At 41.9% G+C, this 16,093-nt stretch overlaps 2 protein-coding genes across 2 annotated transcripts; one reads left to right on the top strand and one right to left on the bottom strand.

The window, feature by feature from the left end:
- Window positions 1-2,258: 2,258 nt before the first annotated feature.
- On the top strand, window positions 2,259-10,758 carry kl (klotho). The gene is made up of 13 exons (XM_068716024.1): window positions 2,259-3,026; window positions 3,440-3,870; window positions 3,973-4,052; window positions 4,201-4,363; window positions 4,576-4,681; window positions 5,250-5,399; window positions 5,947-6,182; window positions 6,737-6,932; window positions 7,287-7,465; window positions 7,709-7,816; window positions 8,054-8,159; window positions 8,712-8,838; window positions 9,752-10,758. Exons 1-13 carry the CDS (start codon window positions 2,310-2,312, stop codon window positions 10,084-10,086), a joined length of 2,934 nt encoding a protein of 977 aa, XP_068572125.1. The 5' UTR covers window positions 2,259-2,309; the 3' UTR covers window positions 10,087-10,758.
- Window positions 10,759-10,775: 17 nt separating this feature from the next.
- Window positions 10,776-14,063, bottom strand: rfc3 (replication factor C (activator 1) 3). The gene is made up of 9 exons (XM_068716022.1): window positions 13,872-14,063; window positions 13,277-13,414; window positions 13,081-13,148; window positions 12,493-12,590; window positions 12,119-12,300; window positions 11,835-11,971; window positions 11,623-11,721; window positions 11,438-11,507; window positions 10,776-11,337 (listed from the first exon to the last, which is right to left on the bottom strand). The coding sequence occupies exons 1-9, from the start codon at window positions 13,956-13,958 to the stop codon at window positions 11,146-11,148; spliced, it is 1,071 nt and encodes a 356-aa protein (XP_068572123.1). The 5' UTR covers window positions 13,959-14,063; the 3' UTR covers window positions 10,776-11,145.
- Between the last annotated feature and the right edge of the window lie 2,030 nt (window positions 14,064-16,093).

Genomic DNA, 16,093 nt, shown 5'->3' with positions numbered 1-16,093 from the left:
CAGCTTAACTTCCCATGGAAAGTTTCCGGAAATGTTCCGCCCCTTTGCAACCCTATCTGCAAATGAGAGCATTGTTAGCCTGTTCTACATGCAATGCTTTGAAACTTCTCAGGTAAGTAAGGGATCACAAAAGTGTAACCATTGTTGATGTTATTAGTAACACCAGAGGCGTTCAATCAGAAACTTCAGAAATATAGCCCATTTAAAAGGTAAGATGCTTTGTAGGAGACATTGGCAGATGTGACTGCTACAGTCAAAATGTGTTTTTCTAAAGTTTTGTGAACTGGTACTGTTAATTAACGACCCCCGTCAAAGTGACTTCTCTCTCTTCCGTCCCAGTAATATATGATAATTCTATACAGTATTAATAATATTTATTGTGTCAAACTGCAAGAACACAATGCCCCCGTCAGTTAGACTTCACAAAGGGAAGGTGAATTGTTCTAAACAAAATAGTCTCTGAGCTGTTTCACCACCATCAACGAACCATCAACCATCACCATCAACTGCTGAGCATCAGTTGGTGTTCTTCCTGTGGTAAATATGGACACTGTGCTCCACATTGCTTATGCATGTACACTTGAGATCTAAACTTTCCAGTGCAGCTCAGCTCGGTGGAAAAACAAACACACACACACACACACACACACACACACACACACACACACACACACACACACACACACACACACACACACCGTGTTATGATCCATGACCGGCCTCAGTCACGTGCTGCTCAGCTGCCAGGTGAGTCTGTTTTCCTGCATCAGATAAACCAGCTGCCTTTCAAGGCAAACACAATAAAAAGGCAACATTCTTCACCTCTGTCTTGCTGAGCTGTACGTGATTTAAAAATAGACATGCTGTGATTTATTTTTAATATTTGTTGACGTTTGTATTTTTAATGCATTTGGATGACAGGCGGTGTTAAAAGACCAGCCTGCACAGGTCTCCAGTATATTACTTATTCTGTTTTATAACTTTTGTTGACAACTTTGTTTTGATAAATATTTTTGTTTTGTCTTTATGAATAATTAAGCCGTTACTTTACTGCTGGGTTTTTTAAACCTTATTCAGAGTTTCAAGGCTGCACCAACTGATTATTGTAATTATCCATATATCTATATGATAGTTGTTTGGGCTATACAATATCAGAAAACTGGGGGGAAAAATGGAAAGCACCAGATGATTGTCTGACCAACAAAACCCAAACATTTTGAGTTTTCAATCATTATAAAACAAAGCACAAAACTGAAAGGAGGTAATGTTTGGCATTTTCTGCTAGAAAAAATATAATGATTAATTTATTATCAAAATGTTTACCGTCTTCTGTTTTAAAGGACAATTGGATTAATCGATCGATCATTTCAACTCTACACAACTTACTGTTTGTTGTTGTCTTTGATTAGTCCTAATTTACTTTGAAATGTTTATTTCAAAACATAATTTATTAAAAAGTAAATCCCATAGGCTTAATATCTCAAAGCGTACCTGGCCATAAAATGTTTATTCCTTTGTTGCAACACACACACACACACACACACACACACACACACACACACACACACACACACACACAACACCTCTTCAGTTATTTATGCAGGTGCTACATGGACCAAGATGGCCAGCTGTAAGAGGCCTGAGTTTCCAAGCAACTGTGCTGAAAGCAGGACGATAAGGAAGTAATGTGACCATGCTGCAGCAGAGGGTACACTGACTCTGCTGTTTGCATATCTTCTCCTCACCCCACTCACCCCCTCCTCTCCCCTCTCTCTCCCTGACTCAACTTGATCCAGTGAGAAATGCAGATGAGTTTCTCTGCTCTTGACATGTGACATTTAAATGGATTTATGAGATTATCTGCCAGTGGAGGATGTATGATAATGGTGTTGTTACTGAGATCACATTAAGGCTTTTTGCACCTGGGTCACTCTGGATGAGGTGAATCAAATGCTCATCTTGAAGAAAAAGAACTCTGAGGCTTTGCTAAAACAGAATGAAAAAAAAAAAATGTAAATTTGAAATGAGCATTCCTTATTCATCCCTTTAGTTAAAGCTTAAACTAATGCGTCCCTGATTAGCAAGCGATTGATCATTTCGGGCTGTTAACATCATGTTGTGCCTGGAGACCTTCGTGCGTCAGGTGCTTTGGCTAATAATTGATAGATTTGTAGAGGCGACGTGTGGTGGGTTCACAGCTGGCTGACCGCACTCCACAGCCCGCTATATAGTCACTGACAGCCCTAAGCATGGTTGAATGACCATTAGAGTGTAACACTGGACATCAGAGGCCAGCTTTGACGGGCACCATGAGTGCCCTGCTTGCTCTTTTGACACTTCTCGCCCTTACCTCTGCGGCCGCAAAGCCCAACGCTGGTTTGAAAACGTGGGGTCGTTTCAGTAAGCTGCCCTATCCGGGAGACAAGGCTTTCCTCTACGATACCTTCCCCAAGGACTTCATATGGGCAGTGGGCACGGCGGCGTACCAGGTGGAGGGCGCGTTTGAGAAGGACGGCAAGGGCCTCTCCATTTGGGACACTTTTACGCGCGGCGGGAACCGAATGGCCACAGGGGACGTCGGCAGCGACAGCTATCATAACATCCACACGGACATACGAGCCATCAAACAGCTTGGGGTCAGCCACTACAGGTTCTCTCTGTCCTGGTCCAGGATATTTCCCAACGGCACCCGCGGAAGTTACAACGAAATCGGCACCAACTACTACCGGACGCTCATCAAGAGGCTGAAGGAGTACCGCGTGGAGCCGGTGGTCACGCTCTACCACTGGGACCTGCCAGACCACCTCCAGCAGACCCTCGGCGGCTGGAGCCATCCGGAGCTTGTGGGGATCTTCAAGGACTACGCTGATTTCTGTTTCCAGACTTTCGGGGATGATGTGAAATATTGGATTACCATTGATAACCCGTTTGTGGTGGCGCGGCACGGGTATGGCACCGGAGTGGTCGCTCCCGGGATAAAGAACGACCCCGATCTCCCGTTCCGTGTTGGACACAATCTCCTTAAGGTGAGTTTTTCCGTTTTTTAAATGAAAAGTATCTGGCAACTTTAGTTGTATAGTTAATTTGTATATGGTGCAATTTTCTATGAATTGGTGTAAAAAAAAAAGAAAAAAAGGAGCATAAAATGTTTTTACTTGAGCAAAGTTCCAAACTGATTTTTAGTCCTCAAATTTGTATCAATCTGTGATTTTATTTTGGTGTGAAGGTCTTTCAACTGTCTTATTTTGTCAGGCACTTGTGAAGTATTTTAAAATGCACTGACCTGAATTAAATAAACTTTCTTTTATTTTGTCCCACTCGCCCTCTTTTTCCACGATCATTTTATACCCTCCATCCTCTCCATCTTATCTAACCTCCTCTTCTCCTTCCCCTCGGTCTTCCCATCATTTTTCTTTCTGTCCGTCTGTGGCCCCTCCAGGCTCATGCGGCTGCATGGCATCTCTACGATCGCCATTACCGACCCCGTCAGCGGGGCAAGCTGTCCATGGCGCTGGCCTCTCACTGGATCAAGCCCAGCCGCACTCGCCTGGAAAGCCTGCGAGAGTGTCAGTGCTCCCTGGACCACGTCCTGGGCTGGTTCGCCCGGCCTCTCTTCACAGACGGAGACTACCCTCCCTGCATGAAGGCGAGGCTGGGCTCACGCCTGCCCTCCTTCACACCGGAGGAGAGGCAGCAGGTGAGGGGAACGGCCGACTTCTTCGCCCTCTCTCATGGAGCGGCCCTGAGCTTCCAGCTCATCAACGACAGCCTGAAGTTTGGGCAGCAGGAGGATTTGGACCTGAGGATGCTGCTCTACTGGGTCAACGCAGAGTACGACAGGCCGCCCATCTTTGTGGTGCAGAGTGGTTGGTAGGTTTGGATGTTGTGTCGATTTGTCCATCAGTCTGTGATGTACTTGTGTGTTGTTCTGGTGTTGGGGAACATCTTCACTTTTACAACTTCTCAACACAGGTACGTCCTTGGCAATACTAAGACAGAAGACCCAAAACACATGTACTACCTCAAGAGGTTCATTGCCGAGGCACTGAAATGTGAGTAGCGATAAGAGTCTGATCTCAAACATTAACCACAACAGTTGTTTCCCTTTTTCTAATATGAGTCTGAGCCATTTTACATTGGAACTCTCAAGTTAGGAGAAGCTTGTGACTTGAATCTGGTCCATCCATCCGTCTGTGTCAGCAATTATCATAGATGGAGTGAATGTGATTGGATACACCGCCTGGTCTCTGGTAGACGGCTTCGAGTGGCACAGGGAGTATGGGATACGACGGGGACTGTACTACGTTGACTTCAACACTCTTGACATGAAGAGAGAGCCGAAGACATCTGCCACCTTTTACAGGTATACATGCTATCATGTGACCAGTGATGAGTTTGATAAAGGATGCACAATATTGTAATGTGTGCAATAACAATACTGATATTTCTTTTGAAGGCTTTATTGATGAAACTGTCCACATAATGGTGCATGTAATGATGCCTTACAGCTACAGAGATAGTTTTCATTCTCAGCTCAGCTCCTCCTGAATTGATGATTATTTATTATTCTTAAAGAAATGTCATCCAGAGGAACGGTTTCCCAGAACTCCCAGAGAACAGACCAGCACAAGGAAGCTTCCCGTGTGATTTTGCCTGGGGGGTATCAGCCAACTCCATACAGGTATGTATGTTCTTTTTGTCTGTGTGTGTGTTTGGATGAGAGAAAGGAGTGTGTGTAATGTATGAGTATGTTGTGGAAAAATAGGGGAGTTGCAAAAGGTCTATACTTCCTCAGAAACAGAGTAACTTGAGAAAACATTAACACTGTATTAACTTTGGTTGAGAGATTCAGTACGAACCTCAGTAATATTTAGTGAAGTATTATCATTATTATTATTTTATTATATTGTCTTATTTAGTGTTGTGAGGAAGGACATTAGTAGCCGCAATTCCTCTCCGCCTTGTCTAATTTGCGTCATGTTCACCACATTATTTTGAACTTGCAGTTTTCATGGTGGAAGTCCAGCTCAGGATCAGCCACAACGATGAATCCTCTCTTAATCATAAACCACATAACCTGACAGCGTCTAGCTCTGCCAGCTGAGTTGAACGGCACAGGACCAACTCTTATCGATTTGTCCCATTTGGCTTTTATTTGCATTTGTGTGTTTGAGGTAAACGCATGGAGAGAGGGCGACTCAGTGCATGTTTACATTGGTGTGTTACTTCTGTTTTTTCTCATGTCATAGGTGGAGACCACGCCCAGCCAGTTCGCAGACCCCAGTGTTTACTTGTGGAACATCTCCAACAACGGAGAGCTGATGAGGCTGGAGGGCTTCAGTGCACCACCAGTACGCCGAACCGCACACTGTGCTGATTATGCCACCATCCGACAGCAGGTAGTTTCTCCTACCGGTCAAACGGTTATCTTTGAATAGCTTAAAACACTCGAAAAAAGAGGTCAAGCAAGAGAACACTTCTGTACTGAAAAGTATATTTTACAGATACCATAACATAAATGCACATTATTGACACATTTGTCAGTGTGTATGTGTGGGACGACAGTGAGGGATCGTGTCCGTTTTACAGCTCTGAAGTAACTCCGAAATGCAAAATAAATAGATAATTAAAAATAAAAATCACTCTGCAGCACAATTATTTTCTCAGTAATCCTTAATAATTAGTAAAAAAGATTTTCTGGTTCTTTCAGTCACTTTTTTGATCTCACTCTGATGAATTGTGCTAGAATTTGTACTTTCTAGGTGCAAATTGTAGGGGTTCAACAACTGATTTGCAGGAAAGTATACTGTAACACACTCGTATTGGTATTGCCTCAGCAGCAGACTTTTGTATTTAAAAAGTCCAGTTTTTCGATAGATTTGTGGTGTTTCTCCAGCTGTGTAAAAGTTAAAGTTGTGCCTCGTTAATCCTCCTCCCTCTCTTCAGGTGGATGAAATCCAGCAGGTCGGGGTAAACCACTTCCACTTCTCCCTCAACTGGTCGGCTGTGGTGCCTACAGGTGACGTGGCTCATCCCAACGCCACCCTGCTGGGCTACTACCGCTGCTTCACCCGTCAGCTGCTGCAGGCTAACGTCACACCCGTGGTCACTCTGTGGCACCACACTCGCCTTCGCAGCAGCCTGCCGGTCCCGCTGGATACAGCCAACAAGTGGCTGAACAGGTCAGATGCACTGCTGATTCCGGTTTTATTTGGTTTCTCATTTTAATTTAGATTTCAGATTATGTTACGTGACAGTTGAGCAAGCGTCATGATTGTTAGAGCTTGAAAATCTGTTCCTAACACAGAACTGATGAACACCCATCTTTATCAGATAAGAATTACAATTTGTATGCTGGTCTAATGTAAACATGCAATGATGTTCCCAGGAACAGTCTGTCCTTGGTGCCATCAACATGAAACCGCTATCACTTGCTACCATGCTATCATCCTTCCTTTTCCTGTCATAAAGAGATACCACTAAAACTAGTGATTACAATATTTATATAATCTAACAATCTAATCTATTGGCTTTTTCATCTGTATTTGCACAACTCCTCTAAGGTATTCATTTATTTGCGTGTGTGAGCTTATCAGTGTTTTTTAATACATTGTTTTGTTATATTGTGAATGCTTTATATCTGAATTTCATGGTAAAATGAAAACCACCATGTGCCTGATATGAATGCAATCTTGGCGCGTAATTAAAATTGTACGCCTTTATCTTTTTTTCTCAGAGAGACTCCAGAGGCGTTCGCAGACTATGCCAGACTTTGTTACAGAGAACTCGGTGCCCATGTGAAGATGTGGATCACTCTGAATGAGCCCAACGATGAGATGGTGAGCTACCAGGAGGGTCATCAGATGCTGCGGGCGCACGCTCTGGCCTGGCGTGTTTATGACCACGAGTTCAGACACGCACAGGGAGGAAAGGTCAGTGGAGGAATGTATTTATTATTATATTTTATTATTATTATAATAAATTATTATATTATTCATTATATATACTTGAATACTTTTATCATATTGTATATCATGTTGTTTTATGATATGTAAGTATTCAAACAGTCATCTTTTTTCAGTCCAACAATATCTTTTTAATGGATCTTCTTTTTTTTTTAGTCGTGTTGGCTCTTTTCGATGCAATTAATGTAAAATACAGCAATTCCTTGTGCCTAAGAGGACTTGACAATGTGTTTTAAAGTAAATGTAAAAGCTTTCATGAGTCACTTCAGTCAATATGAGAATGAAAATGTCACACCTGTACCGCCACGTTTTGTGTCTCAGGTGTCTCTGGCTCTGCACATGGACTGGGTGGAACCGGCATTTTCATTCAGCCGTGAAGACGTGGAACCAGCTAAAAGGGTCTTAGACTTCCGTGTTGGCTGGTTTGCAGAGCCGATCTTTGGCAGCGGGGACTATCCTCTCGGAATGAGGAGCTGGCTGCGGCAGCTCAACTCTCTAGAGTACAAATACTTAATTCATACTTCAATACTATATATTATTGTTGGCTATGCAAGGGTTGGATTTAAACTGGGATTATTCAAAGATGTAATATGGTGGGATTTTAGTACCATTGAGCCGGATGTTGTAGTAGCAGTATATCATTAATGACAAAATGTTAAGTATACACAATTAATAATTAATGGGGCAAATCTATAACTACTACTCGTACTTCATAAATGTGTCTCCTCTGTGTGCTTCCTCAGCCTGCCAGTGTTCAACGAGGAGGACAGACAGCTGGTTAAAGGGACGTATGACTTCTTTGCCATCAGTCACTTCAGTACCAAGCTGGTGACACACGCCATGGAAGACTCGTAAGATAAAGTCCTTTTTTGCCCTCATTTTGATACTGACATACAAACAGGAAACAAGAGGGGGGGAGGTATGCAATTTTAAAAAGCTACTACGCCACTGAACACCACTTTGATAGTGTTTAGTTGAAGACGAATATTTAGCCCCGATGTAGCAATACATCCAGCATCTCAAAGGCATTAGATATTAATGAGAAAGTGATTTTGTCTTCAGCTTCTGTGTCATCTCCATGTGTGCAGGTACACCTACACAGCAATGCTGGAGGTCCAGCACATGATAGACACCACATGGATCATGTCCCCGAGGCCTGTTGTGCCATGGGGTCTGAGGAAAGCCCTCAACTGGGTGAGACTGGTTTTGCAGTCTTGTGAAGAGATAAAAAGTTGAATATATTGCTAATTGACCCCTTTTTTAATACTTTAACCAGTAGTTGGCAAGTTGACAGGGACATAATAAATGCCTCTTGTGTCCAGCAGTTACAGCTTTGATATTAAGAATAGTTGAATATTAATAGATTCTGGATTTTTCAAGGAGGGATGCAACTTTAGTCATTTTTAACCAGGTTGTTGTATTCTTTGTGGAAAAAAATCTATAACTTCATATTAGTATTTGTAAATGTCTTCAAATCTTCCTGGAGGTCGTCTTTAAGATTCCACTGCATGAGTGGCTTATTGATGATATTTTAGCTAGATGCAGTAAAACCACTATTTTCACGAGCAGGTCTGGGCTCAGTGCCTTGCTTTGCACTCATGATTCAGCGATTTAGATTCTTCACATTCTACTCGACGTGTTTTCATTCCAAGTGGAGAAAAAGTTAACTGTTGTTCCGATGTGATAAACTTTGAAAGCAGACCCTTGACAGAGATAAAAACTGACGTAGCTCTTCTGCTGTGTCAGGTGAGGGAGCACTACTGTGACGTACCCGTCTATGTGATGGCTAACGGGGTACAGGAAGACCCGGCCCGCTTCAAAGACAGCCTCAGAGTCTACTACCTGTACAACTACATCAACGAGGCGCTGAAAGGTGAGGCTGCATACACACACATCTAGCTGTTGAGATTTTATAGGATTAATGCAAAACCGTTGAATATTATAATCACTGCGTTTGTGTACCGAGTGTTGAATCTTTTAGTGGCGATTGAAGTGTTTCCCCCTTTACTGGCCTCAGCGGAGCTTAATTATTAGACAGGTATTTAGGTCACTGACCCCTGAATAGTCAGCTGACTCAGAACAGACAAAAATATCAACAGAGATACACTCTTCACTTGAATTGTGGAGTCAAGGTCACTCGCTATCCAACTACCTGTCCTTGCAAAGTTTATTGGGTTAAACTCAGTGAAGACACTTTGAATCCTAGCAGTGTCATGATGTGCACATAGTATCATGTTATTGTGTGTTTTAGTGTGCTCTCTAGCCACTAGGGGGCACCCACAGAAAACAGTTAGTATATATCACTATATATTACATATGAGAAACTTCTTATCTATCTTACTTCCTTTTTTTTTTTAAGTGGCATAAATTTGGTTTATAATAAACACAAACTCAGACGAGATGTTCCTTATTAACATTATTAGAGTGCTTGTAATTACCATAGTTACTTTTTACAGCTACAAATATATCAAAACAGGGGCTTTATGTTTAATATTTATTTTTTGGAAACAATTTATTTCAACCCTCCATTATAACATTTATGAGCAGTTTATGAGCAGTATGGAAACATTATATAATTATAAATATAAATAAAACCGTTGAAAATACAGTAATTATTAAATACTTGTCCTTAGATCTGCTTATAACTTCATTATATGTTTATATGCTACTGATAGTCAATAAATGAGGGATTAAATGTAAAGTTTTTTTTCTGTCAAACAAACACATCCTGCCCGTCTGCTCACCTCCACATACAAGTAACTGAGAATGAATCCTCTCCTCCTCAGCGTACACTCTGGATGGCGTAAACCTGAAGGGTTACTTTGCTTACGCCCTGAGTGACCAAAGGGACCCGGGCTTTGGCCTGTACGGCCACGTTCACGACGAGGTCATCATCAAGGCCTCTCTCTCCAACTATCGCAACATCATCCAGCACAACGGCTTCCCCATCACGGGAGCTGCGCCCCAACAGTGTCCCAGCATGCCTCAGCCCTGCCTAGGCTGCTATGTGCTGGTCAAGAGGCCTGTGGTGGGCTTCCTGACTCTGGTGGGTTCAGGGGTGCTGATCACCCTGGGCCTCATTATCTACTACACAGCAAAGAGACACAAAGAGTGTTACTGATGACTGTGAGATTTTTGTTCTTTTTTTTATAAAAAACTGAGCTGATTGTTGTTATCAGTTCCAGATGATGTGTATATCACAGAATGGCCTCTTTCAAAACTGCTTGTGAGTTACTGCTGTTCAGAAAGTCAAGAGTCACCCATTAGGGGTTTCCATTTTTTGAGACCTCTTGCACTCCACAAGAAAATGTACCCATAGAATCTAAAAGGATGAAACGTCTGATAGTACGTGTGAAAGATGTTAGTACCTGCCTTTATGGGTTGACAGAACATCTCAAGAGACTATTTTTTACATTTTTGTAATGTTATTTGTGACTGTAATGAGTATTTGTTCTGCTTATCTTAGTGCTCAACTTGACAATACATTTCCTTAAATAAGGTGAAAAAACAAACACTAACACATGTTTTTGGTGTGGTAGAAGTTAAATTTAGATACTTTGAACAGCCCTGGTTTAATTCAGAATGTTGCATTAATCCTCCTCGCTCTCTCCCCTTGTTTCCTGTTTGTCTCACATACTGGGAAACAGACAGTAATGTAGACATTGTCATGTTATAAAATAGCCAACGCCACTCTTGATCAGGAGTGATTTCTATGTAACAATAAGTGTTTTAGTACAGATTCTTTCATGTTTGTTCAAAATAATAAAATAAACTTTTGGTCATTTCCAGAGAACACCACCAGACTTGTTTTTAATAAACAAAGCAATTTATTGTTATGTTCTGATGCAGATTTGTAGGGAAACATCTCATTGCAGTCTATTTTTTATACAAAGAATTGCCTGACACTATCACAACTGCTCTGTTTGGGGTATTTTACCCCACAGGAGTGACCGTTCAAGGTCTACAAACTATGTGCAGTGCTGAGGTTTTGGGCAAACAGCCACAAACTGTAAGACCGACTTGTTTTGGGGTGAGTTATGTTAATGTCACCACGATGCCTCACAGAATATAATCTGTATCACGTCCACGGGAAGTCTTGTCGGGGCAAAAAACAACAAGATAGCAGAAAATCAACAATGGCTGTTGAGCTCCAAGAAAAGTATCTGTATGCTGTTCAGAGTCAAAACATCATCCCATCCAGACCGTCCTCCATGAACTTCTTGTAGATGGCCATGAACTTGGCAGTGAAGGCCTCGAGGTGGTAGATGGCTTTGCTGCCCAGCTGCAGTCTGTGTTCGTAGTAGGCGGCCATGTGGGCCACCTCCGTCTTCAGCTGACCGTCACAGTTACTCAGCAGCTCTGTTACCAGACCCTGTTAAGAGGATTGGAACAAGTGAAGTTAACACATCCTTAATCTTAAACATCACTGTAAACCGTTCCAACACTTTGACAGAAGAGGATGCGAGCGGTACCTTCATAATGATATCAGGAGGGATGCAGTGAGTCAGCAGCTCGTACAGCCTGGCGCGAACCTCCAACAACCTGGACCAGACACAGATTAAGGTTTTCAGCAGTGAAATATCCCCACAAATCTGATCACCTTTCCTTAGTTGCTACAGAACAAACTACACCTCTTCTCTCTTTTTGCCTCTCCTACCTCTGAGGGCTCTGCTGACTGACGATGGCGTTAGCGGTTTCTCGGAGGTAGACCTCCCAGTCCGTCTCCGGGACGTCTTGGTCTGCCGAGAACGGATACCTGGGAAAGATGAATGCAGTCTGAATAAGCAAATCTTTTTCATTCACATCCCATCGTAATCCAAGGATTATGCTGTGTGTGGAGGAATGAGAATACGTTTTGTGACAACTTACTGCTGCACTCTGCACGCCTCACACATCAAAAGGGCTTTGCGGAGGTTGCGACCAGACTTCTCAGTGATTTGTTTGGCCAGCTCAGGTGGGAGGAGCAGACCCTCCTTTTTACAGATTGATGTCAAAACACTGCACACCTGGCGAACAACAATAACACAGAGACAAGAAATGAAAAGGTAAAATGTAGTGTTGATCGTGACTTATACAGCAATCTTTAGGTATTCTAATTTGCTACTTTCAGATGATCACTAAAGACAATTTTAAGCACATCATCTCCACTTTACCTCTTCTGTGCTCGGCAGAGGAACTCTGATAGCCAGACAACGGCTCTGAATTGGCCCAATGACTTTAGAGGTGGAGGTAGAGCAGAGGATGAGGCGGCAGGTGGACATGTACTTTTCCATCGTTCGCCGCAAAGCATGCTGGGCATCCTTCGTGAGTCTGTCCACCTCCGTAAGCAACACCACTGAAAACAAAAAAAATTTGCCAGTTAAATGCCAGTTACTACAACAGTGAATGTCTGATATTATGTTCTCACATAGCCACCGGGTGAAAGCTAGTGGATGGAGGATGTGATCCTCTTGATTTTTGAGACCATTGTAGAACATGGACCAGCATTCACAAGTTAATGTGACACAAAGGTATGAGTTTTGCATACCTTTGAACTCTCTCTGGGTGCTTGACTGGATCTGCTGCGACTGAGCCACAGTTTTAATCAGCTCTTGAATCACCACACGGTCCTGGTTTCCAGCATCACTGTTAGAAACAGAACAGAAATACTTAATATCCAACAGAAATTTGAGAAAAATGTCAATTCAACCAATCAAAGCTTGCATGAAGCAGTGTGTTGTATCACAGGCAGAGCAGCAAGACAGCGGCCTACTAAAGAATACAAACTTTGAACAAGAACCAACATTATCGTTCCTGCTAAAGTCTCTTTCTCACCCGACTTGTAAAAATCAACACGTCGTGTCCTGCACCTCAGTTTGTTGAATGAGTGACCAAACAAACCATTCACAGGGGAAAAGTGCACCACTAACAGAAGTTTGTAAATAGCTAATAATAACTCAACCATGAAGACATAATAATAAATGTTAATCCGCAATGTAACCAACAACAACAGCTGCAAAATAAACACGTTTTCTCTGACATGAAGGGAAATTTTCTCGTGCAAATGCCTCCAAAACTGTGATGAAGTGCAGCACCTGAGTGAATATACATAGCTCCTTATTCATCATTCAGTTACCTTGCGTTGACTTCCAAGTGATAGTTGCTGGCTATTGTGTTAATCTCTATTTTCTTCTTTGAGGGAGCCTGGGGATGAAAAACACAAATCGCAAGTAAGCCTTCATCAGACAATTTGACAGTGTCCTCATGAAGACAGAGAGAGGAGAGGTGTCTGGAGTAACTGCATGCTAGTAGTGCATCATGTCCCCTCTCACCACGATGGTCTGGTGCTCTATGCGGAGCTTCTCCACCCCGGCTCCATACAGCTCCCTCAGCAGACACATGATGCGGGTCTTCTTCCCCGCGCCCGATGGCCCGTACACCAGCAAGTGGGGGAAGTCGCCACATTGAACCTGAAACCAAAACATTAACAATTAAGAGTTTTTGCTTTTTAGATATACTTTTTGAATTTCCTTAATAGCCACTTGGTAATGTTAGATGACTTGCGCCACATCTACTATAATGCCTTGTGTTGTATACGCTACAATAAAGCAAACGTTTCCCAAACGGAAGAGCATTGTGAGGTAAATCAGTTGACTTGACATATAGTGTATCCCACGTTAACGTTACCTCAAAACAACTTTGATATGATGGACACATCTTCATTAATCTGCTAGTTTAACTCAGGTTGCCTTCCAAAATATATTTAACGTTGACGTGACTCTCAAATGGCCGGGTTAACAACGAGGGAACATTTATCTGGGTGTAGTAAATTCAGTTAATTGACAGCCTATATGCTGCTGTTGAGTATGATGCTAATGCTAACGTAGCCTGATTACAGTAACATAGCATGCAGGCTGTTTGTCTTACCAGGTTTTTCAGCTGAGTCGCTTGCTCTTTATGATAGTCGAGTTTCCCGAGGGACGTGGGTCGATATTTGTCCACCCACAAACTCATTGTGTTATGAATTTAATAGCTGTAATAGTGCGTGTTGACAGCAGACAGCTTGGATCTAACTTACCAACTCTCCCGCGAAATAGTATTCATAAGCAACCAGTAAGATACCCGCGCTGCTACTTCCTCTTATGCTACGGAGAGTCGAAGGGGTCAAAAAGGCTACAGGCGAATGGTCAATCCATCGTGAAAACCACAAAACTGTAAGTAGGCTACTGGAGCCCCCAGACATGTCTTGTATCTGATATCAATAGGCTGTTATGAACTGTTTTTGACAGAATTACATATTGTAAATATTAATTATTTTATACAGCACTTGACCGTAGCCAGTTAGCATTAGTGTGCGATGTACTTGACATGTTTAAGGGCAACATGATATTCCCAGAGTCACAGTCATTATATTTTGCAGTGGTGGAAGAAGTAAAATATTTCCTTCTGAAATATAGTGGAGAAGCAGTATAAAGTTAAGTAGCATAGAATGGAAATACTCAAGTACAAGTATGTCAAAATACTTCTTAGTTACATTCCACCACTGATCTTTTGTGATGATCAGTGCTTGTATGACTCTTGCATGACTTCTGTTGTTATGCTCAGGTGTAAATTTGTGTGTATACCATACAGGACAGCCCTGGACAAGACATGTGTCTTGTTGGGAGAAATCAAAGAGGACAAGGAGTTAAAAAGGGACCCAGCAGCAAATGTTTCACCTAGGGCCCACTAGCAGATTAATACATCTCCTACAGATAGCATCTTTTATTTATTGCAGCAGATTTGCAGGCGTTTACAGTGAGGACAGTAAAGTTGAAATGATACCACCAAGGAATGTGAGAATTTAATTCCATTCAACAAAAACAAAAGCTTTTAATGTCACGAAAGGTCATTCCAAGCCATAATGAGAATGAGAGCTGGTAGTTGTTGGGGGAGTTCACTAAATGTGTTGCTTTATGTACTACACTTATTAAATGTCATGGTTCTATGATCTGAAAAGAAAAACTTTACACATTACTCATTCATTTGTTCCTTTGCCACCACGCAAGAAAGTGCCGAAATATGAATTCCATGTGTCATGTAGTGACAACGTTGGAAAGCAGATTTCTTTTCTTTGCTTATCTAACTTCATGCATGTGAATGTTTGTTGTCAAAATTAAGTTTTGTTCCGTCTAATATTTTACACTGTATCTACAGTACACACTGTCAAGATAACACAGCTTACACAATTCAGTGCAGGTTTTTCTGCAGCTCGTCTTGATAAACGTTTTCCCTCAGTGGAATTGATTTATAGACTTCATAACATAAGGATGTAACACTGTTATAGATACTCATTATCCTCTTCTTTCTTTTCTCTAATTGTTTTATTGTATACTTTATCCTATCTCAGCTCTTTCTTTCCCCTGCTTTCCTTCCGCATGACCCAGGTAAATATACCTTCCAATGCAGGAATGTTGTACATTTAGGAGCATGTCTCAGCAGGTTGGCGTAGCTTGCACTGAAATGCATGTTTGAGTTAAATTAATTAGCATCCATCATCACAGCAATGTGGGACAGTGAAACATCTGGGACGGATGGTGGAAGTTTATCAAGTTCCTTCATGCAAAATAACTTATGATGTTCATTCATAAGTATCAATTGTACTCATGAATAAGTTTACCTGATAGTTCAGTTTTTAAAGGTATTACATGTATTTCAAAGGTTCAGGTCACCCAAAAACACAGTGGAATTCCCAATGGCACTTGGTTTGTGGTCTTTTCGTTTGATAAAATAAAAAAGACTGCTACAAACTTTCCATCGCTGTGCTCCTTTCTATTTGAATGAATGGCAGCCAGTATCTTTATACCTCAACAAGCACTAGAACTCTGTGAATAATATATTGTTATGTGATTGTGGGTGGAGAGACATTAGAATAACTTAACTCTTAATTCTTAGTGCCTTTACCTCTACCATGACCAGATCTCTTCTCCCCCAGACCAAGTCAAACAGGCCTCAACAGGCAGAATCATCCTCAAGGTTAATGTACGAATAACAGGTTTGTACTCTTGACCTACGGAACATAAAATTCAATGTTTGCTGGCGAGCTTGAGGAATTTCACAGTTCATCGTCAGTTTTGTAAGGACCTTAAGTCCTTTCTTTTTAATCAAAG

The sequence above is a fragment of the Cebidichthys violaceus genome, unplaced genomic scaffold, assembly GCF_023349555.1.
Source record: "Cebidichthys violaceus isolate CVI_PGR_0920_01 unplaced genomic scaffold, fCebVio1.0.p SCAF_20, whole genome shotgun sequence".
Taxonomy (NCBI): Eukaryota; Metazoa; Chordata; class Actinopteri; order Perciformes; family Stichaeidae; genus Cebidichthys; species Cebidichthys violaceus.
The sequence above is the reverse complement of the archived record's forward strand: the minus strand, read 5'-3'. Positions and strand labels throughout refer to the sequence as shown.

Excerpts from the sequence above, each read along its gene's own strand:
- kl (XM_068716024.1), top strand. The coding sequence starts at position 2,310 with ATGAGTGCCCTGCTTGCTCTTTTGACACTTCTCGCCCTTACCTCTGCG. Across the intron at positions 4,053-4,200 it reads CATTGCCGAGGCACTGAAAT|CAATTATCATAGATGGAGTG; the intron begins GTGAGTAGCGAT and ends CGTCTGTGTCAG. Across the intron at positions 8,839-9,751 it reads CATCAACGAGGCGCTGAAAG|CGTACACTCTGGATGGCGTA; the intron begins GTGAGGCTGCAT and ends TCTCCTCCTCAG.
- rfc3 (XM_068716022.1), bottom strand. The coding sequence starts at position 13,958 with ATGAGTTTGTGGGTGGACAAATATCGACCCACGTCCCTCGGGAAACTC. Across the intron at positions 12,591-13,080 it reads CACTTGGAAGTCAACGCAAG|TGATGCTGGAAACCAGGACC; the intron begins GTAACTGAATGA and ends TGTTTCTAACAG. Across the intron at positions 11,722-11,834 it reads GAGGCGTGCAGAGTGCAGCA|GTATCCGTTCTCGGCAGACC; the intron begins GTAAGTTGTCAC and ends CATCTTTCCCAG.